Source organism: Pelophylax lessonae (genome assembly GCF_965119305.1).
Source record: "Pelophylax lessonae genome assembly, chromosome: 1".
Lineage (NCBI taxonomy): Eukaryota > Metazoa > Chordata > Amphibia > Anura > Ranidae > Pelophylax > Pelophylax lessonae.
The window spans coordinates 797131856-797151514 of NC_138768.1; the positions used below are offsets into that span (position 1 = coordinate 797131856).

General features: G+C 43.0%; 1 protein-coding gene across 1 annotated transcript in view; it reads right to left on the minus strand.

The window, feature by feature from the left end:
* Nucleotides 1-3388: 3388 nt before the first annotated feature.
* LOC309549565 (uncharacterized protein) overlaps nt 3389-19659 on the minus strand; it is a 162057-nt gene continuing 145786 nt past the window's right edge. The window contains exons 20-24 of the mRNA XM_082249925.1: nt 17058-17165; nt 12584-12697; nt 8034-8176; nt 6324-6357; nt 3389-3470 (exon numbers count right to left, since the gene is read on the minus strand). Of these exons, the coding sequence (XP_082106051.1) occupies nt 3454-3470; nt 6324-6357; nt 8034-8176; nt 12584-12697; nt 17058-17165 (416 nt within the window). The 3' untranslated portion in view covers nt 3389-3453. The remainder of the gene's footprint in view (nt 3471-6323; nt 6358-8033; nt 8177-12583; nt 12698-17057; nt 17166-19659) is intronic.

Here is a 19659-nt window from a genome sequence, read left to right on the forward strand (position 1 = left end):
TGGCTGAACAGCATAACAAATCCCATGGCAGAAAAATCAGTAATGTGTATGCAGCTGTTTGAGGTTCCACTTTAAACTGCAGTGTAGGGAATTAACATCAGGCTCCGAAGAGCATACAGTTTAATGTAACAAATATACCTTGTAATATATGTACACCTTCCTATGCATTTGTACTATATTTACATTTGTTTCAAAAGGTGATTTAAAAAAATGTTCTAAAAAGCCTTAAAAAAAACCATAAACCCAAATAACAAGAAATATGTAAAGCCAGCAATATACAGTATATAAAAACCTGCCACCCTTTCCAAATCCCATTATTTAATAATGCAAACATTTGTCTTAATTTGACTGATCTATATGTTTAGCATTTTATCTCTTCTGCTGGAAGTATTTCAATTGGTTTTAAGGTGACCACATACACAGGCTGAGTTGATATCTTGCTTTGATGTCCTGTACATATACCATGGAGGCTGATCAGACCGGGAACAATGTAGTCTGCTAAGGTTGGGGGTGGAGAAGCAGTTTTATGAATTTATGCAATGGATGCATTGGGACAGTGTGGAGTTGTATGTCGTGGGATTGTTGAATAAGTTTGGAGTTAAAATTAGGTGGAGATATTATTATACAGGATTTACATAGCGCCGACAGTTTGTGCAGCGCTTTACAATATGACGGAAGACAATACAGTTACAATACAATTCAATACAGGAGGAATTAGAGGGCCCTGCTCGTAAGAGCTTACAATCTAGAAGGGGGGGGGTGTCAACTGAAACAAAGGCAATATTTGTGGGGGATAAGCTGATGGAGAAAATGGAGGTATAGTTGTTAGATGTGGGTAGGATAGGCTTCTCTGAAGAGGAGGGTTTTCATAAATCGTCTAAAAGCTAATAGAGTAGGAGATAATCGGACAGATAAGGGTAAAGAGTTCATAGGATTGGAGAGGCTCTGGTAAAGTCCTGGAGGCGAGCATGGGAGGAGGTGATGAGGGAGCTAGAGAGCAGGAGGTTTTGAGAGGAAGGAAGAGAGCGATTAGGTTGGTATTTTGAGACTAGGCTAGTGATGTAGCTGGGGGCTAAGTTGTGCTTTGCTTTGTAAGATGTTAGTATTTTGAATTGAATTTGTTGGGTGAGCGGAAGCCAGTGGAGGGCTTGACAGAGGATCAGTGGACACTGAGCGATTGGTGAGGTGGATGAGTCTGGCAGCAGCGTTCATGATGGATTGAAGGGGGGATAGCCTATGTAGAGGTAAGCCAATGAGAAGGGAATTGCAGTAGTCCAGGCGCGAGATGACCAGGGAGTGAGCTAGGAGCTTTGTTGTGTCTTTGGTTAGAAAGGGGCGTATTTTGGAGATGTTGCAGAGGCTGAGGCGGCAAGATTTGGACAGCGATTGGATGTGGGCCTTGAAGGAGAGTTCAGAGTCCAGGACAACACCTAGGACCTTGGCATGCGGGGATGGGCTGATAGTAATGCCATCGATATTGACAGAAAGATCAGGGGCACGTGGTGGAGGAAAAATGATAAGCTCGGTTTAGGATGGGTTGAGTTTGAGGAAGTGGTGTGACATCCAGACCGATATATCTGATAGTAAATTAGTGATACGTGAGGAGTCTGAGGGAGAGAGCTGAAGGGTGGATAAATAGATTTGGGTATCGTCAGCGTAGAGATGGTATTGGAAGCCGTAGGAGGCTTGACCCAGAGAGGAGGTGTAGATTGAAAATAGGAGAGGTCCGAGAACAGAGCCTTTGGGGACCCCAACAGAGAAAGGAAGAGGAGAGGAGAGGAGAGGAGAGGAGGAAGTAGAATTGTAAGGAACACTAAAGGTGAGGTTGGATAAGTAGGAAGATAACCAGTGAAGAGTACAATCGCAGACACCAAAGGCGTGGAGTTGTTTGTATTGGTATATGTTTTGATGAGGACAGTAGTCCTAGATTTTCTGGCCCTGGTTACTAGTACCATCAACAGCATGGTGCAAGATGAATGTGTACATCATGCAGTTTCACAGATTACTATATTAATTAGAAGGTAGGCTGCTCTAGTTCATATAAAGGATTTGTTGCTTTTAAAAGATGAGAGTGACATCAGAATGCAGAATAACAGAATAGCAAGTATTTTTTGACATTTTATTTGACAGACTGGCTAAGCTTCTGAATGACTGATGCTTGCTTGAAGCATGAAAAAAAATGTCTACATACCTTGCTATCCAAGCATATAACACCCTACACACTGCCTTAATGCCTCCTCTGCTGCACAAACCTATATAACCCCATTCTTGACATTCTCCATTGTATAAATGCAAATATTGGTCAACTCTGCCATTCACATTAATAACAGCTAAGGGCTGTAGCACCAACTGTATAGTTTGCACAGTAACATGTTTGAGTGTCTGTTCATTTTTTACAATGTAAAATGGTAAAGCCCAAATGAAGTCACAGAAATTGATATACAGTCAGATAGACATTTTACTTGCATCTATTTTAATTGGCTTACCTCCAATTCACTGTTACAGCAGTTTTGCAGGGTGTCCAGAGTTAGACCTAGTGCTCTTAGTAACACAAGTTGTCTGACACACCCTCTCCCTTCCACCGTACTGTAGGTGACAGGTAGGGTTTTTATGAAAAAAGGGACCCTGTCCGTCTCCTCTATCATAAATGTTTCCCCCTGCCTGTCAGAGAAATGTACACTGGGCTGTGATGCTGTGACTCCCGTGCACATGCGCAGAAGTGACGTTGCGGCCTGGCCATTCAAGCGGCTGAACAGACAGAACCCAGAAGGAAGACCGGCAGAAGATGGAAGGACCTGGGACCAGCAAGAGAAGTGACAGCGCAGCACTGGAGGGCATTGTTTGACAGGTATGTACACTGTGTCATAAAATGCTAATATGTGGTACATACTAGCACATTACGGCATAAACCACTTAGGGGACTTTAAATAAAATAAAATAAAAATCGGAGCTTAATTTCACTTTAAGGACACTGGTAGGCAGCTGTAGACAGGATTTTCACTGAAATAAAAATGTATTTTAAGGCATTTATAAGCATAAATCTGTCACAAATCATGACAAGTGTGAGTTCAGGAATATAAAGAGATAAAAATGTGAGACTTCAAATGGCTTTAACCATAAATTTCCATGATAGCTGTCACACACATTCTAATACTTGCCAGTAATGTGGGCCTTAGTCGGTCAAATAATAAAAGATGTCATGTGTATATGCCTTTGCTGCTTGGTAGCAGTGACAAAGAGCGTGTTTGATATAAAGCCTGTGTCCTCTCCTTTCAATCCTTGCATTTAATCAGGTCATAGAGATCTTCAGGAATAGCTCCATAAAATACAGCCTACGGCTTTCCTAGAAGATAAGCTGTCGGTTCTCTGCTCTTCTTTTCTTCTTAAGTCAAGCAGTAAAAATTCTGCTGGTAAATTTATATAGATTCAGTATATGTACACATCGTAACTTCTTTATAGTTGTGGTCTCCCTGAATAAAAGAAGAAAACAAAAAATATTGAAACTGAAGATACAAAAATAATTCTGTTTCAATTTTATTTTATGATTTTCAAAGATACAAAAATAATTCAATACAAATAGGATTTGTCGGATTGGGGGCCCATTCAGACCTCAACTGCAAGATCAGTGGCAGGTTCCAAGTATTATACAGCCACCAGCTCCCTATTCAGACATGTGATCACAGTGCTGGTCACAGGAACATCTTATAGCATGGACTTCTTTTTGCAAATCTGAGATGTCATGTAATTAAATGCAGAGGGCTGCAAACAAAGTCAATGCTGGGAAACTTCCCTTTGCCAGATGCTAAAAATGCAGGTCTGAATGGGGGGCAGTCAGTTATCATTGACTGTTGATCAAAGAAAATAAATGCTCCTGCGCTTGAGGGGTCATTTGTGCGACTTGGATAGCTGGAGACCGACCTTAGCTGGTGTTGTCATCGTCCCGCTGTGCTGCCACTCATGAAGGGTCGGGGGAAACCTCAAAGGAAACTGAGAAGAAAAAAAGCAGAGTGCGCACCAACCTAGCGCATTACCTTTAAAAATGCTTATTTGCTTATTGTTTAAAGGAAGGGGGGACACCCCCGAAACACGTAAGCTCATTTAGAGGTTCACTATCTTATCACGGTCTCTATCAGTGAACTACGCCCAGTGGACTTCCTCGGCGGACTTATTACTACACTTTCTTCCTATTCTTTATCCATGTTTGTGAGTATGATGTACATACGTTTTTAAACAATAAACATTTTTAAAGGTAATGCGTATCATTGACTGTGGACCCTGCTCTGATCAAGGTATGAATGGAGAAGCAAGAACAATCTGTGTCTCTCAGGTTGCATTGGAGGTCAGAGATTTACCTGTACTACCTTGTAGGAGTACAAAACCAGTCACACTAAAAAATCCTTTGGATAGTAAATCAGTTCCCAAATGTAGTTCAACTGCATATTTAGCTGCTTGGCCAGTATTGATTATAATTTTAATTATAAAACACCAAATATAAGCAGAACAGCTAGTTGTGACCCACTCATTTTCTCAGGACACCTAAAAGCTTGCTAGCTTTTGGACTTGGGCAGTAGCTGAATGGGGGGCCCAAAAACTGTTCTTACACAAGTGCCCTTTGGTAGCTACTGCGATAACTTCGCACAAAGAAAAATGCGGGACGCATGATGCCCAAAAAAGGTACAAGAGCTTCTTTGGGGCGTCATGCGTCCCACGATTTTTTTTGCGTGATGTTACCGCGATTCGGCAGGGGGAAATCGCGGCAACATCGCACAGCATTTGGGGTGCTATTGCAAATCACGGGCAACGCACAGGCGTCCCGCAATTTGCAATGATTTCCAGATCGCGGGTAGAATCGCAGTGATTCTGCCCGCGATCGCTACGCCGACATGTGAACGTAGCCTTATGTGTAGTTGCTCATCACTGCTAAAGTAAACATGTATAGTGTACACTTATATTTATACCAGTGTTTCTCAACCTATTTTCAGTCAAGGTACCCTTTAAAATTATGGACAATCTCAAAGCACCCCATTTTAAAATGTAAAAAACAATTCTTATAGTACTACATAATGCGACAGCATTGACACACATAGGACACCCAACATTTGAGGCGATTTATTCTTCCAAAGCAAATACACTTTTTCACACTAGTACTGACTAGTATTCCAGTGTTTTGTCCTCTCCCTCAGTTTCTGCTTCAATTCATCCCAAAGGTGTTCTATTGGGTTGGGGTTAGGACTGTGTAGGTCAGTCAAATTCCTTCACCCAAAACTTGCCCATTCGTGTCTTTATGGACCTTGTTTTGTGCACTTGTCCAAATCATTTGGTGATGAGAGAATTATTGTGTGGAGTTGCCTTTCAGGGGTTGGGACTAGCCCCTTAGTTCCAGTGAAGGGAACTCTTCCTGTTCCAACATGATTGCGCACCAGTGCACAAAGCAAGGTCCATAAAGACACGGATGAGCGACTTTTGGGTGGAGAGTCCTGATAGAACATCTTTGGGATGAATTAGAGAGTAGACTACGAGTCAGGCCTTCTAGTCCAACATCAGTGCCTGACCTCACAAATGCACTTCTGGAAGAATGGTCAAACATTCCCATAGACACACTCCTAAAACTTGTGGACAGCCTTCCCAGAAGAGTTGAAGCTGTTATAGCTGCAAAGGGTGGGCCAACTCAATATTAAACCTTACGGACTAAGACTGGGATGCCTTCAAAGTTCATGTGCGTGTAAAGGCAGGTGTCCCAATACTTTTGACAATATAGTGTATCTATAAAGGACAGTGGAAGATCACTGTGAACAACTGCAGGAACAGAATTTGTTTTGTTGAATCTCTTATGACCACTTTTAAAGTAAACCTTTTATATTCCTTTGCTAGGTCATGCTATGTGGATTCCACATCATGGAAAAAAACTCCATAATCTTCCTTCCCCTCCACTCTAACCAGGGAGAGTCTGGAAAAGTTGGCACTATTCATAAGTTGTTGTGTCCTATCTTTAGAGGTGAATATAAGTCACACCATGGATCCATACTATATAGTGCAGATAATCATTAAACTGATCACATCATATTTAGTGCAGATACAATGTTTTGGGGCCACGCAGGACCCCATTCGTTATGGCTCTAAATTATTGCACCTGCACTAGTGAACAAATGGCTTTTAAATTATATGGATCCACGATGAACTGGCGACATATATTCTCTTCTATGTTGATTCCAGTTAACCAGATGTTTGTTTCAGCAGCACCCCCATACCAGGCTTTTCCCAGAAATTAGTGCGATTGAAGTATAACTAGTAAAATCTTTAGACACATGATGAGAGACACTTACGTCTAATGTTGCTGGGCAATTTCAGGATACAAAACTGCAAAAAAAAAAAAAGAAAAATGTGATTGCACATACACATATAAAAACATTTAAAAGGGGTTGTAAAGTCAGGAAGGTTTTTTTACCTATGGATTCTCTACAGTAAGATAAAAAACCTATGAGCAGCAGCCCCCCTCAGCCCCCCTAAATACTTACCTGAGTCCCCTCTCTATCCGGCGATGTCCACGAGTGCCTCAGCCACCAGGGACTCTCTCTCCTGATTGGCTGAGACACAGCAGCGGCGCCACTGGCTCTAGTTGCTGTCAATCAAACCCAGTTAGCCAATCAGGAGAGAGGGGGCGGGGCCGAATGGCAGCTCCATGTCTGAATGGATACAGCTCGGCTCGGGTGCCCCCATAGCAAGCTGCTTGCTGTGGGGGCACTCAACAGGAGATGGGGCTAGGAGCAATGAAGAGTGACACGAGAAGAGGAGGATATAGACTGCACAGAGGAGGTAAGCATCAAGTTTGTTATTTTAATAGAAAAAAAAAAAATGAGACTTTATAATCACTTTAAAGTTAGTGGCTTAATGTAAAGCAACCACGTTCGGTAAAGTATATCTGAATCCAAAACTTTTTAATTTAGTTTTGCATAGAGGAGGGAATGGTTAAAGCCTCTGTCATTTTGGTTGAGGGTGTCCCATTGAGATTTCCTCTCGTTTATAAGAGCAAATCTTTCTAAGCCTAGGGTTACACTGAGGCCGTTTTGAAATTACAAGTACATTTTTCCAGGGCCGTCTTTAATATTGATTGGACCCTGGCATGATGGTAAAAAATCTTCCGTGTGCAGCAGCTCCCTCCCGAACCCCCCTAATACTTACCCAAGCCCCCCTCAATCCATGTGAGGTCCACGAGAGCCTTGCCTCTCCAGGGACTCACACTCTTCATTGGCTGTTGGCAGCAGTGGGAGCCGAAGGCTCCCGCTGCTCTCCATCACAGCCAGTGAGCCAATCAGGAGATGAAGGGGGCGGAGCCGAACCATGTTTTTTTTGTGCAAATGGACACACAGAGCAGCGGCTCGCCTGGGGTGCCCCTATAGCAAGCTGTTTGCTGTGGGGGAACTCGACAGGAGGGAGGAGCCAGGAGTGCCAGCGTGGGGCCTGAGCAGAGGAGGATTCGGCCCACTCTGTGCAAAACCACAGCACAGAGCAGGTAAGTATAAAAGGTTAATATTTAAAGGAAAAAAAAAAAACTTAAAGCTTTAGAACACTTTAACAGGTATGCTCTGTATTTGCCAAAAATGTTCTTAGCCTCAAAAATTAAAAATGAATCCAGGCACTTTAATTAAGTTGCGATAGATTACATTTTTTGTTCTTGGGTATAGTTATCCTTTAAGTGAAATTTATGCCCTGCGCTCATCTTTCAGTGCTGCTTCAAGGAGTTACCCTTAAAGGTTGTCCTGATTTTATATTTTAGCATTTTGACATAGAAAAAAAAAAAAGAATGAAGTGTATTGTTCACAAACACTGATCTTGGACCTATTCATTGTCAGAGCTGTGATTTGGCCTTTCAGCATGTAACATGTAAGCAAGGTCCTTTGTATTGTTGGAATTTGCTTTGATGCAGTTTACAACAATTCCTCTAATAAGTATTTTTTTTAATAAGTTGCAAGTAAATAATGTAGTTTTCACTGGGCTGATGGGTTTCTAGAGTTTCTATTAACATATCACCATACCTGCAATAGTTTTTCAATTGGGATCCCACTACAAAAAATGCTTTTCTTCCAGTTCTTGGTGGCCTCTTTTCCTCCATATTTTTCAAACTTGGTCACAGTAAACCTTTGGCCATCGCACTCAATGCACAAGTCATTTCTAGAATCTACATAATGGAAACAAGAAGACACACAGATAATGAGGATGCTCTTCTCCTTGTTTCTGCAGGGCTTCCGAGATGGATCAGATCAATTCTGATTGGGCAATGCCAGCACAAAGAATCACTGTTTCTGCTGCTTAAAAGTGACTTCCTTTTAGGAGGAAGGCTAAGTTTTTTCCCCATGTTCCCGCTGTATGTAGGAACATAACCATTATCTCTTGCTCACTCCTGTGTAGTGTACATAGAGCACTGCTTGTTCCTAACAAACAGAAGTGATGGCGAAAATTGATTACAGGGCCGCTAAGTAGTAGCTGTAATATGGATTATTTTTGGAGAATAAGGATATTGTTTATATGTCATTTTAAGTATATACTGTAAGCCATTGGGGCAGCATACTACCCAGTCCACTAGTATTTAAAAGAAAATATGTTATACCTGGGAAATAATAGAAAATGTAGTATTTGTGATGCTAAATGATAGTACTGAAGACAGTGCTGCACATTTTTAGGCCGTATCAGAGAGTTGATGGATACCCATTCACTCCCTCATGTCATTTAGGGACCTATTTATAAAAGAAAGTCTCAAATATTCAGACAGCAGTCACAATTAACTCCCACAATTTACCGAATACACGTATTTTCCTAAGATAGTCAGCTCCATCTAATGGCCATAATGCAGTATTTTCCTCAAATACCTAAAAATCTGATATATGGCCACTAGATAGAGGTGATGGTTATAGTAAATAAATGCATCTGGGAAATTATAAAGATTATTTGCAACAGCTGTGTGAATATTGGATTTATTTTTTTTTTTTAATAGACCTCTTAGTGTGCTCTTTTCAAATTATTTTCTTATTTATCTCTCTTTATAAATTGAGTTGCAGTTCAGTGAGTAAAATAAGCATTTGATCCCCAAACAAAAAATTATTATTATTATACAGGATTTATATAGCGCCAACAGTTTGTGCAGTGCTTTACAATGTGAGGGAAGACAATACAATTACAATACAATTCAAAACAGGAGGAACTAGAGGGCACTGCTCATTAGAGCTTACAATCTAGAAGGGTGGGTCAAGTGAAACAAAAGGCAATAACCGTGGGGGATGGGTTGATGGAGAAAATGGAGGTATATTTGTTAGGTGTGGGTAGGATAGGCTTCACTAAAGAGGAGGGTTTTCAGAGATTGCCTAAAAGCTAATAGAGTAGGTTATAATCGGACAGATAAGGGTATGGAGTTCATAGGATTGGAGAAGCTCTGGTAAAGTCCTGGAGGCGAGCATGGGAGGAGGTGACGAGGGAGATAGAGAGCAGGAGGTTTTGGGAGGAACGAAGAGAGCGATTAGGTTGGTATTTTGAGACTAGACTAGTGATGTAGCTGGGGGCTAAGCTGTGGATTGCTTTGTAAGATGTTGTAAGTATTTTGAATTTAATTCGTTGGGTGAGCGGAAGCCAGTGGAGGGCTTGACAGAGAGGATCAGTGGACACTGAGCGATTGGTAAGGTGGATGAGTCTGGCGGCAGCATTCATGATGGATTGAAGGGGGGATAGCCTGTGTAGGGGTATGCCAACGAAAAGGGAATTGCAGTAGTCGAGGCGCGAGATGACCAGAGAGTGAACTAGGAGCTTTGTTGTGTCTTTGGTTAGAAAGGGGCGTATTTTGGAGATGTTGCGGAGGCTGAGGCGGCAAGATTTGGACAGTGATTGGATGTGGGGTTTGAAGGAAAGTTCAGAGTCCAGGACAACACCTAGGACCTTGGCATGCGGGGATGGGCTGATAGTTGTGCCATCGATATTGACAGAGAAATCAGGGGAAGGGGCACCTGGTGGAGGAAAAATTATAAGCTCGGTTTTGGATGGATTGAGTTTGAGGAAGTGGTGTGACATCCAGACCGATATATCTGATAGTAAATTAGTGATACGTGAGGAGACTGAGGGAGAGAGCTGAGGGGTGGATAAATAGATTTGGGTATCGTCAGCGTAGAGATGGTATTGGAAGCCGTGGGAGGCTATCAACTGACCCAGAGAGGAGGTGTAGATTGAAAATAGGAGGGGTCCAAGAACAGAGCCTTGGGGGACCCCAACAGAGAAGGGAAGAGGAGAGGAGGAAGTAGAATTGTACATAACACATAATGTACATAATGGCTTAGAACTTGGAGAAACCATTGTTGGCAAGTACAGAGGTAAGACGTTTCTTGTATTTGGTTACCAGGTTTGCACACATCTCAGGAGGGATTTTGGTCCACTCTTCTTTACAGATCTTCTCTAGATCCTTAAGGTTTCTTGGCTATCTCTTGGCAACTCAAAGTTTCAGCTCCCCCATTATAAATGTTTGCATAGAATTAAGGTCTGGAGACCTGCTAGGCCACTCCATGACCTTAATGTGCTTCATCTTGAGCCACTCCTTTGTTGCCTTATGTTGCGGTATGTTTTGGGTCATTGTCATGCTGGAAGACCCATCCATGACCCATCTTCAGTGTTCTGGCTGAGGAAAGAAGGTTCTCATCCAAGATTTTACAATACATGACCCCATCCATTAGCCCCTCAAAATCAAAATTGGCCCGCACCTTCAGCAGAAATACAGCCCCAAAGCATAATGTTTCCACCTCCGTGCTTGACTGTAGGGATGTGTTTTCAGGGTCATAGTCCGCATTTCTCTTCCTCCAAACACAGCGAGTCGAGTTAATGCCAAAGAGCTCAATTTTGGTCTCCTCTGACCACAGCACTTGCTCCCAATTCTTCTCTGAATCATTTAGATGTTCATGGGCAAACTTCAAGTGGGCCTGTACATGTGCTTTCTTGAGGAGGGGGACCTTGCAGGCGCTGCAGGATTTCAATCTATTGCGACATATTGTGTTATCAATGGTTTGTTTGCTGACTGTGGTCCCAACTGCTCTTTGGTCTTGCCCATGATGGTGAGTTTTGCATGGAAGAAAGAGATTGTGTGGACAGGTGTCTCTTCTATAGATAGCGAGTTGTCGTTAGGCGCACATTCTTAAATTAACAGGACTAATCTGTGTAACGCATGAGCACATACTGTAGCCAGTCTGTGGGAGCCAGAATTATTGTTGGTTAGTAGGGTATAAAACACTTATTTTACTCACTGAACTGCAGCTTAATTTATAACCTTTCTATCATCTGTTTTTTTTCTGCATTTTTGGTTGATATGTCCACTGTGTACTGCTATATCACTTATTTGGTGAAAGTGAAAGTTTTTAGTCTGTAGGAAAGTTATAGAGTCCCCAAGTATATTCAGTATATGCTGTATTGTACACAGTATATATATATATATATATATATATATATATATATATATATATACACACACACAAAATCGATCAATCCTGATATACTGACAGATCTCATTTGTTGAGGCCCAAAAAAAAAAAAAAAAAAAAAAAGAAGGACAGTACAAATACTCTCCAAATGACCCCGTTTTGGAAACTAGACAGCCCAATGTATTAGTTCAAGGTATTTCCTAAGAGGCATGGTGAGTTTTTAAAGTTGTACATTTTATTGTCACAATTCTTTGGAAAGTGAAAAATAAAAAATTTCACTTTTTTATTTTCTTTTGCATACTGTCACAAGTGCAGTACAGTGTCATCATACAGCTGGTGTGGTGTTGATCAGGGACACTGACTGGTGACAGTAAAAAAAAAAAAATGTAAAATATTTTTGTAAATACTGTGACCAGAGCAATACAGTGTTACCATAGAAACACTGTACTGCTCTGGGAAGGTGATCATATATATATTTTTTTTTTACACTATGATTGTTTAAAACACTGATAATCACTGTTACATTGTTATAGGAAAACATATTTTCTGAATGAAATGTGTACTATTGCGATTAGCTGTGATTGCCCACATGGTATCGGCTGCAGGTCAGTACATTGATCACATCAGCAGGTGAAAGATCGCAGCCTGATCCTGGGAGGACACCATGTGACGTCCACTCAGAATGGGAGAGCTCCTGCCCGGCCATCATTTTACAGTAGGACGAGTGGTAAGCAGTTAAAAAGCAATAGTATTGTTTGCTTGAGACACAGTGCAGGTGCCTATGCCTGACTTTGGAGGAACTTTATCTGGGTGCTCCAACACTAGATTTGGGCCCCAACATACTGGCCAGTAGGAAAGAGTTCGACAAAGACTGCTGGACCATTGTCATAGCATTGTCCCTTAGACAGCACCTTCACCTGGTCATTCAATGGTCTGCTTGTTTAATACCAATTGTACGCATTGATTTACAACTGTTTCACATACTTGAAGTGTTTATTCCGGTTTTCCTTTTCATTAGTTGTGTCAGAGGGTGTGGCATTGCGGGGAAGGTCGTTGAGAATACAGAACCAAGGGATGCAAACATCAGTGGGTAAGTGCTACATAAAGGAGTAATTGTTAGCAGTGTGTACATTGCTTACCTCCTGTCCAGAGTTCTCTTATGAATGTCCCCCTCTTGTTACCACATGTCACTTTAAATTCATCACTGAAAACCTGTTTGGGGAACTCCAGTTTGACTTTAACATTCTTAGCATCTGTATTAAAGTAAGATATGAAATAACATTGGTTACCTATATTGGTATTATCATAACACTCCTCCACTCTAAATTACACTTATAAAACTGCATATTTCTTATCAGAATATCCTGTTTATACAGTTTATAGATGTGTTCCTAGTCAGTGTTGGGGTAGTTACTCAAAAAATGTAACTAGTTACTAGTTACTAGTTACTTCTGTAAATTGTAATGAGATTACTTTACTAGTTACTGCATTTGAAAAGTAACTTCACTACTTATTACTTTACTTTCCTCTTTCTTAATTGACCGTGTAGAAGAAGATACATGACACTCTTTCTGCATAGAGTTTATTGTATAAACACAGGCTTTGGGAAACATGAGAACAAAACCTGAAAAAACAGAATAAAACATAAAGTGCAACAAAAAGTCATAAACTTCATCCCTCTCCATTCTTCGAAATAACGATTGTATCGCACGGCTTGGGGTAACGCAGGAAAGCGCGTTCCTATAGCCTAGTAAAGTAGTGTAGTTACTTCCTATAGCCTAGTAAAGTAGTGTAGTTACCAATATTAGTATTGTAACTAGTTACTTTACTTAGTTACCAAAAAAAGTAATGTAGTTACTGTAATCAGTTACTTTGTAACTATTTACCCCCAACACTGTTCCTAGTAGGCCCTGCCCATCGTTTCTTTTTAGGTCCCACCTATTTGATTAAATTTTCCGTATAAAGGGCTTTGAGGTAGGCCTTGAGTCAGCATATTACAGGGCACTTGACAGGCTCTTGGTGCTGCATCTCCTTCTCCTAGTTAGAGTCCAGTAAAACACAATTTCATGAAACTTCATGATTAGAAATCTTTATGGAAAGCTAGATCAATCATAAAACATACCAGCATTCACCGTTATCGAACAATGGTAAAGACTGGTACTCACAAACATTCTTCCCAAATACAGGAAGAGACCCACTTGACCCTTAGTACATAGAAGAAATCACTGTAGCTGATCCTGTTGCAACAGACGCTGTTTCTAGTGTGCTTTACAGAGGACTCAATTTAAGGGTGGACCCTCTTCATCATGGCTACCAGGGGAAGCTGTCACATGATGCTGGTGTGCTTTTTAGTTGCCCTATAGCAGTGGTCCTCAACTCCGGTCCTCAGGGCCCACTAACAGACCAAATTTTAAGTATTACCTTGGGAGATGCCAGACTAGAATACTGCAATCACTGAGCAGCAAATTATATCACCTGGGATGCATTTCAGTTATCTTGCAAACCTGGCCTGTTAGTGGGTCCTGAGGACCAGGGTTGAGGACCACTGCCCTATAGTGCTTCCGAAACAATGGTTACATGGCCACGTTATGAACAAACCTTGGATCTGTTTCCTGCTAATATTCCAGTTGCCATCTTTAGGGATGTGGAGTTTGGTTTCCTCATGTTTCAGCTGGAATGGGGACCTCAAGCCTTTTCCAATGGAGGATGAAGCAGATTTTGAGGATATAAAATGTAAAAAAAAAACAAATACAATGTAAATAATATACCAGATTACATACATGTTTAGAAAACAATACGTGGGTGGTCAGTGGTACAACAAAAAATAATTAGTTTTTTGGAGAGGTTTCCTATTTGATCACGTTTTCTGTGTAAAGGGTTTTGACATAGGCCTTGAGTTCCATAGTATTGGTACAGCCTAATTTGTACTCTGTCTTTCAGTCCGTGTCCATCAGTCCTATTCTGTGTGCATCAAAATCTGAATGTATTGATTAGTGTCCTCAAGTCCATGTCCCTCCATCACAACATATGTGCATTTATATTAATATAGGTTCTTCAGTTTTAATATAACCTTACACCCTTGTTCCCATTCTTACAGTATAAATAAACAAGCATCTTAAAATAATAGCTCAATTCTCCACTGTGTTGCTAGGCTGTAGGAAATGCCCTGAGTCTCCTGGGAATGGAACCTTTGGCTGCCACAGAACTACACACCACCATTGATGCCTGCAGAATTCTATGCTTTGATCTTCTTAACAGCATTCCTATGTGCTACTACAAAAGGGTAGGCATGAGGAACTGGGCATGACATCAGCCCACCCCACCATACCAGCACATGTTCCCACGTGGGGAGAAGGAAACGTTCGCTTACATGTAAGCTGCTGGGCTATGCTTGGCTCAAGAGCACACGACTTTACTTTTGACATGCTCACCCCCGCCAGGACTTGTGCTGCTTCAGACCTCCAAAAGAAGACCTCTGGAAGGTATTCCAATACTGATTTAGTGGTGGTAGTTGGGGGGGTTGGTAGAATCAGAGCTGGATTTAAATTCCCCCCCCCCCCTAGGCCAAGTATATTGCGCTTCCCCATTCCCCCTGGCACACATGCTTAAGGGGGTTGGGAAGCTCTAGAGCTGAGGTGGGCTAGGAGGGCAATGACGGGAGTGAGCTGGGAGGTTGTTCATGGGCCTAGTGGCTGTAAAAGGACACACCCTCTGCACCACTCAGAACATCCCTGTGAAATCCAAGATCCTTAGTAGCACAACAGCAATGGCAACCTAGGGTAAGGCATATGTGTCCTAGTGCAGTATAATTTATAATTGTTGCAGGAGAGGGGTTAACATGGAAAGATTCCACAGTGGTCTTTAAATTGATGCTTAGGAGGAGGGAGTGAAGCACCACTGATGTGTCCTAAAATGCTGCTGAAGGAAAAGCAGCTAAGCAACACAACAAGGTCACCTCACTGCCCCAGCCTCATATTTGACAGTGACAGAGCAGCAGGAAACTTATAAGGTTATATCTCTCCTACTGTAAGCATGTTCCTTGTCATCACATTACAGGGCACTTGACAGGCTCTTAGTGCTGCATCTCCTTCTCCTAATTAGAAACCAGGAAAACACCATTTCATGAAATTTCATGATAAGAAATCTTTATGAAAAGCTATATCAATCATAACATACCAGTAGTAAAGACTGGTACTCACAAACAATCTTCACAAATACAGGAAGAGACACGCTTGACCCTTAGTGCATAGAAGAAATTACTGTAGCTGATCCTGTTGCAGCATGAATCTGCTGTTTCTAGTGTGCTTTACGCTTTTCAAGGGCGTACCCTCTTCATCGTGGCTGCCAGGTGAAGCTTTTACATGATGCATTTTTGCCCTATAGCAGGGATAGGTACGGACCAAGGCTGTGGCGGACATTTTCCAAAGCACAGACCTTAGTGAAGGACACCAAGGTACATTTCAAAGTAAAAAACATCAAAAAACATTACTCTCTACTAGGGTTAAGGCCCTTCTCTAAAGGAGGATCTACGGGACCCTTCTCTGAAGGAAGATCTATGGGGACCCTGCCCTAAAGAGGTTTCCATGGGGACCCTGGATTGCTCTAAAGGGGGATCTATGGGGACCCTGCTCTAAAGTCCCCAAATATCCCTCTTTAGAGCAGGATCCCCTATAGATCCCCTCTAGAGCAGGCCAGGGTCCCCATAGATCCCCCTTTAGAGCAGGGTCCCCCATAGATCCCCCTTTAGAGCAGGGTCCCCCAAATACCTTTTAGCCCAGGGTCCCCATAGATTCCCCTTTAGAGCAAGCCAGGGTCCCCATAGATCCCCCTTCAGAGGAGGGTCCCCATAGATTCTATGGGGACCCTTCTCTAAAGGGGGATCTGTGGGGACCCTGCTCTAAAGGGTGATCTATGAGGGACCTTGGACTGCTCTAAAGGGGGATCTATGGGAACCCTGGCCTGCTCTAAAGGGGGATCTATGGGAACCCTGGCCTGCTCTAAAGGGGATCTATGGGGACCCTTCCCTAAAGGAGGATCTATGGGGAACCTGATCTAAAGAGGGATCTATGGCATAGATGCCCTTTAGAGCAGGGTCCCCGTAGATTTCCCTTTACAGCAGGCCAGAGTCCCCATAGATCCCCCTTGAGAGCAGGCCAGGATCCCCATAGATCCCCCTTTAGAGCAGGCCAGCAGGGGCCCCCCTAGATCCGTTATGATCCGATTATTAGTAGTGTGGAGCTTAGGAATAGGACACAGATAGACTCACAGACACCACTCATGACATCAAGGAAGCTGGGGCCCGGGGCACGCTGCACACTGACACCGGCAGGCACAGGTAGGATACATGAGGAAGCTCCGTTCTCCTCCTCTAATGGTAGGGCAACACAAGCAGCGAGCACTTGATTGGTTGATGGGACACCCAGCCAGCAGTCCTACCAACCAGCAGGCAGCGGCAGGGGAGGTGAATCCGTGGATGCTGCCTGTGACTGCGCTGCCACGGCGGACCCTGCAAGGACCGCTAACAGACGCCAGTGTCCGTATACGGACACCTTGCCGGTCACTGCCCTATAGTGTTTTTGAAACAAGGGTTACATAGTCATGTTATGAACAAACCTCTGATCGGTTTTCTGGTGATATCCCCATTGCCATCTTTAGGGATGTGGAGTTTGGTTTCCTGATGTTGCCTTTTTTCTCGTTTCTGCTGGAGTGAAGACCTTACACCTTTTCCAAAGAAGGATGAAGCAGATTATGATGATATAAAATGTAAAAAAATATACCAGAATACATACATGTGAAGAAAACAATACATCGGTGGTCAGTGGTACCACAAATTAATTTATTTTGTCATTGGAAAGGTTTCCTATTTGATGAAGTTTTCTGTGTAAAGGGTTTTGACATAGGCCTTGAGTTTCATAGTATTGACACATCCTAATTTTACTTGGGTATTCACCCAGGTATGTATGTCTGTCTGTCAGTCCATGTCCATCTGTCCAATTCTTTGTCCATCACAGTCTGAATATGTTCATTAGTGTCTGCATTCTGTGTCCCTCAATCACATGTCTGCATTAGTATGAATATAGGTTCTTCATTTTTAACATAGCCTTAAACACCCCCCCAATCCTTTCAGTATGGATAAACAAGCATCTTAAGATAAAAGCTCAATGCTACATGGTGTTGCTAGGCTGTAGAAAATGCCTTGGGTCTCCTGGGAATGGAACTTTTGGCTGCCACAGAACTGCACACTACCTCCATACCTGCAGCATTCTATGCTTTGTTGTCCTCAACAGCATTCCTTTTTGCTACTACAAAAGGGGTAGGCATGAGGAACTGGGCATGACATCTGCCCACGCCATACTGCTTCTGACACCCAGAAGAGGACCTCTGCAAGGTATTCTAATGCTGATTTAGTTCTAGTAGTAGTGGTGGGTGGTAGGATAATCAGAGTTGAATTTATACTTATTTTTCCCCTAGGCAAAAGAATACCTTGTGCTTCCTCATCCTCACTGACACACATATTCAGGGGATTGGGGAGCACTAGGGATGAAGTGGGCTAGGAGAGCAATGAAGGGAGCTGGGAGGTTCTTCATGTTCCTAGTGGCTGTAAAAAAAGAAACCCTCTGCCACTCTGCACCACCCAGAACAGCCCTGTGGGATCTAAGACTCTTAGAACACAATAGTAATGGCACCCAAGGGCGAGGCATATGTGTCCTAGTGACAAAACTGGCCGTAGTGTTAGGAGGAAGGAGTAGGGGGTGCAATGTTGAGAAAGGAAGATAAATGATCCGTGGTCAACATGCTACAGGTTGGGTGTGGTAGAGGTGGATAGCATTTGTAATTGTTGCAGTAGAGGGGTTAATGTGGAAATATTCCACAGTGGGCTATACATGTATGCTCAAGAGGAGGGGTGAAGCACCACTGATGTTGCCTACAATGCTGCTGAAGGAGGGGTATCTATTTAAAGCGGCGAGCGGTGCGGGAACCCCCTCCCCCCCACAGAGAGGGAGCAGAGGAGACTAGCTGACCGGGAAGTGACCGAGGGAGGCGGGGTGCAGAGAGGAGACTGACCGACTGAGGGAGAAATCACCCACAGGAACTGCAAGTGACAGGCTTAAAGGGACACACACTAGGTAAGTAAGACTGGTGACTGAGATTAAACACTGACTGAGGGTGTAGTGTAGTACCTGAGTATCTGTGAGTACCTATTAGTACCTGAGTGTCTGGGAGTACCTATTACTACCTGAGTGTCTGTGAGTACCTATTGCTACCTGAGTGTCTGTGAGTACCTATTGCTACCTGAGTGTCAGAGTAAGATGGAGAGTCCTAAACGATTTCAGGGACTTAGGCGCTAAGTTGAGGACTAGGACCTCCAAGGTAGTATTTTCCGAAATACTCACTGTACCTCGAGCCACTCCAGAGAGGCAGAGGGAGATTAGGGAAGTTAACGAGTGGCTGAGGAGCTGGTGTAGTAAGGAGGGTTTTGGGTTCCTGGAGAACTGGGCCGACTTCTCAGTCGGCCACCGGCTCTTTGGTAGGGACGGATTGCACCAAAATGGGGAGGGTGCAGCCGTACTGGGTGAGAAGATGGCCAAAAAGTTAGTGGGGCTTTCAAACTAGGTGATGGGGGGGAGGGTACAGATGTAGAATTAGCCAGTGGAAAGCAAGTTTCAGAGGGCAGAAATGGGGGCATTAGCGGTAGGGTGTTCGGAGCCCCTATACCCAGGGTGGGTATGGGGAAAAATCAAGAGAGCAGCCTAAAAACATCAAATGAGGATATATGTAACCGGTCAAAATTAAGAGGTTTGTATACCAATGCCAGAAGCCTGGTCAACAAGATGGGTGATCTGGAGCTACTGATGTTTGAGGAGGACTTAGATTTTGTGGGGATAACAGAGACTTGGTTTGACAGCTCTCATGACTGAAAGGCGACAATTCAGGGGTATTCCCTTTATCGCAGAGATAGAGAAGGTAAAAAAGGGGGAGGGGTATGTCTGTATATTAAGAACAGTATACAGATAAATAGGAGGGATGATATTAATAATGGAGCTAAGGACGAGGCAGAATCCCTATGGGTAAAGCTTCAAAGGGAAGGCACGGTGGGGAAGGTAATATTGGGCGTATGCTATAGGCCCCCCAACCAGAGGGAGGAGGGGGAGGCGGACCTCATTTTACAGATAGGATTGGCAGCAAGGATGGGAAATGTCATTATAATGGGGGA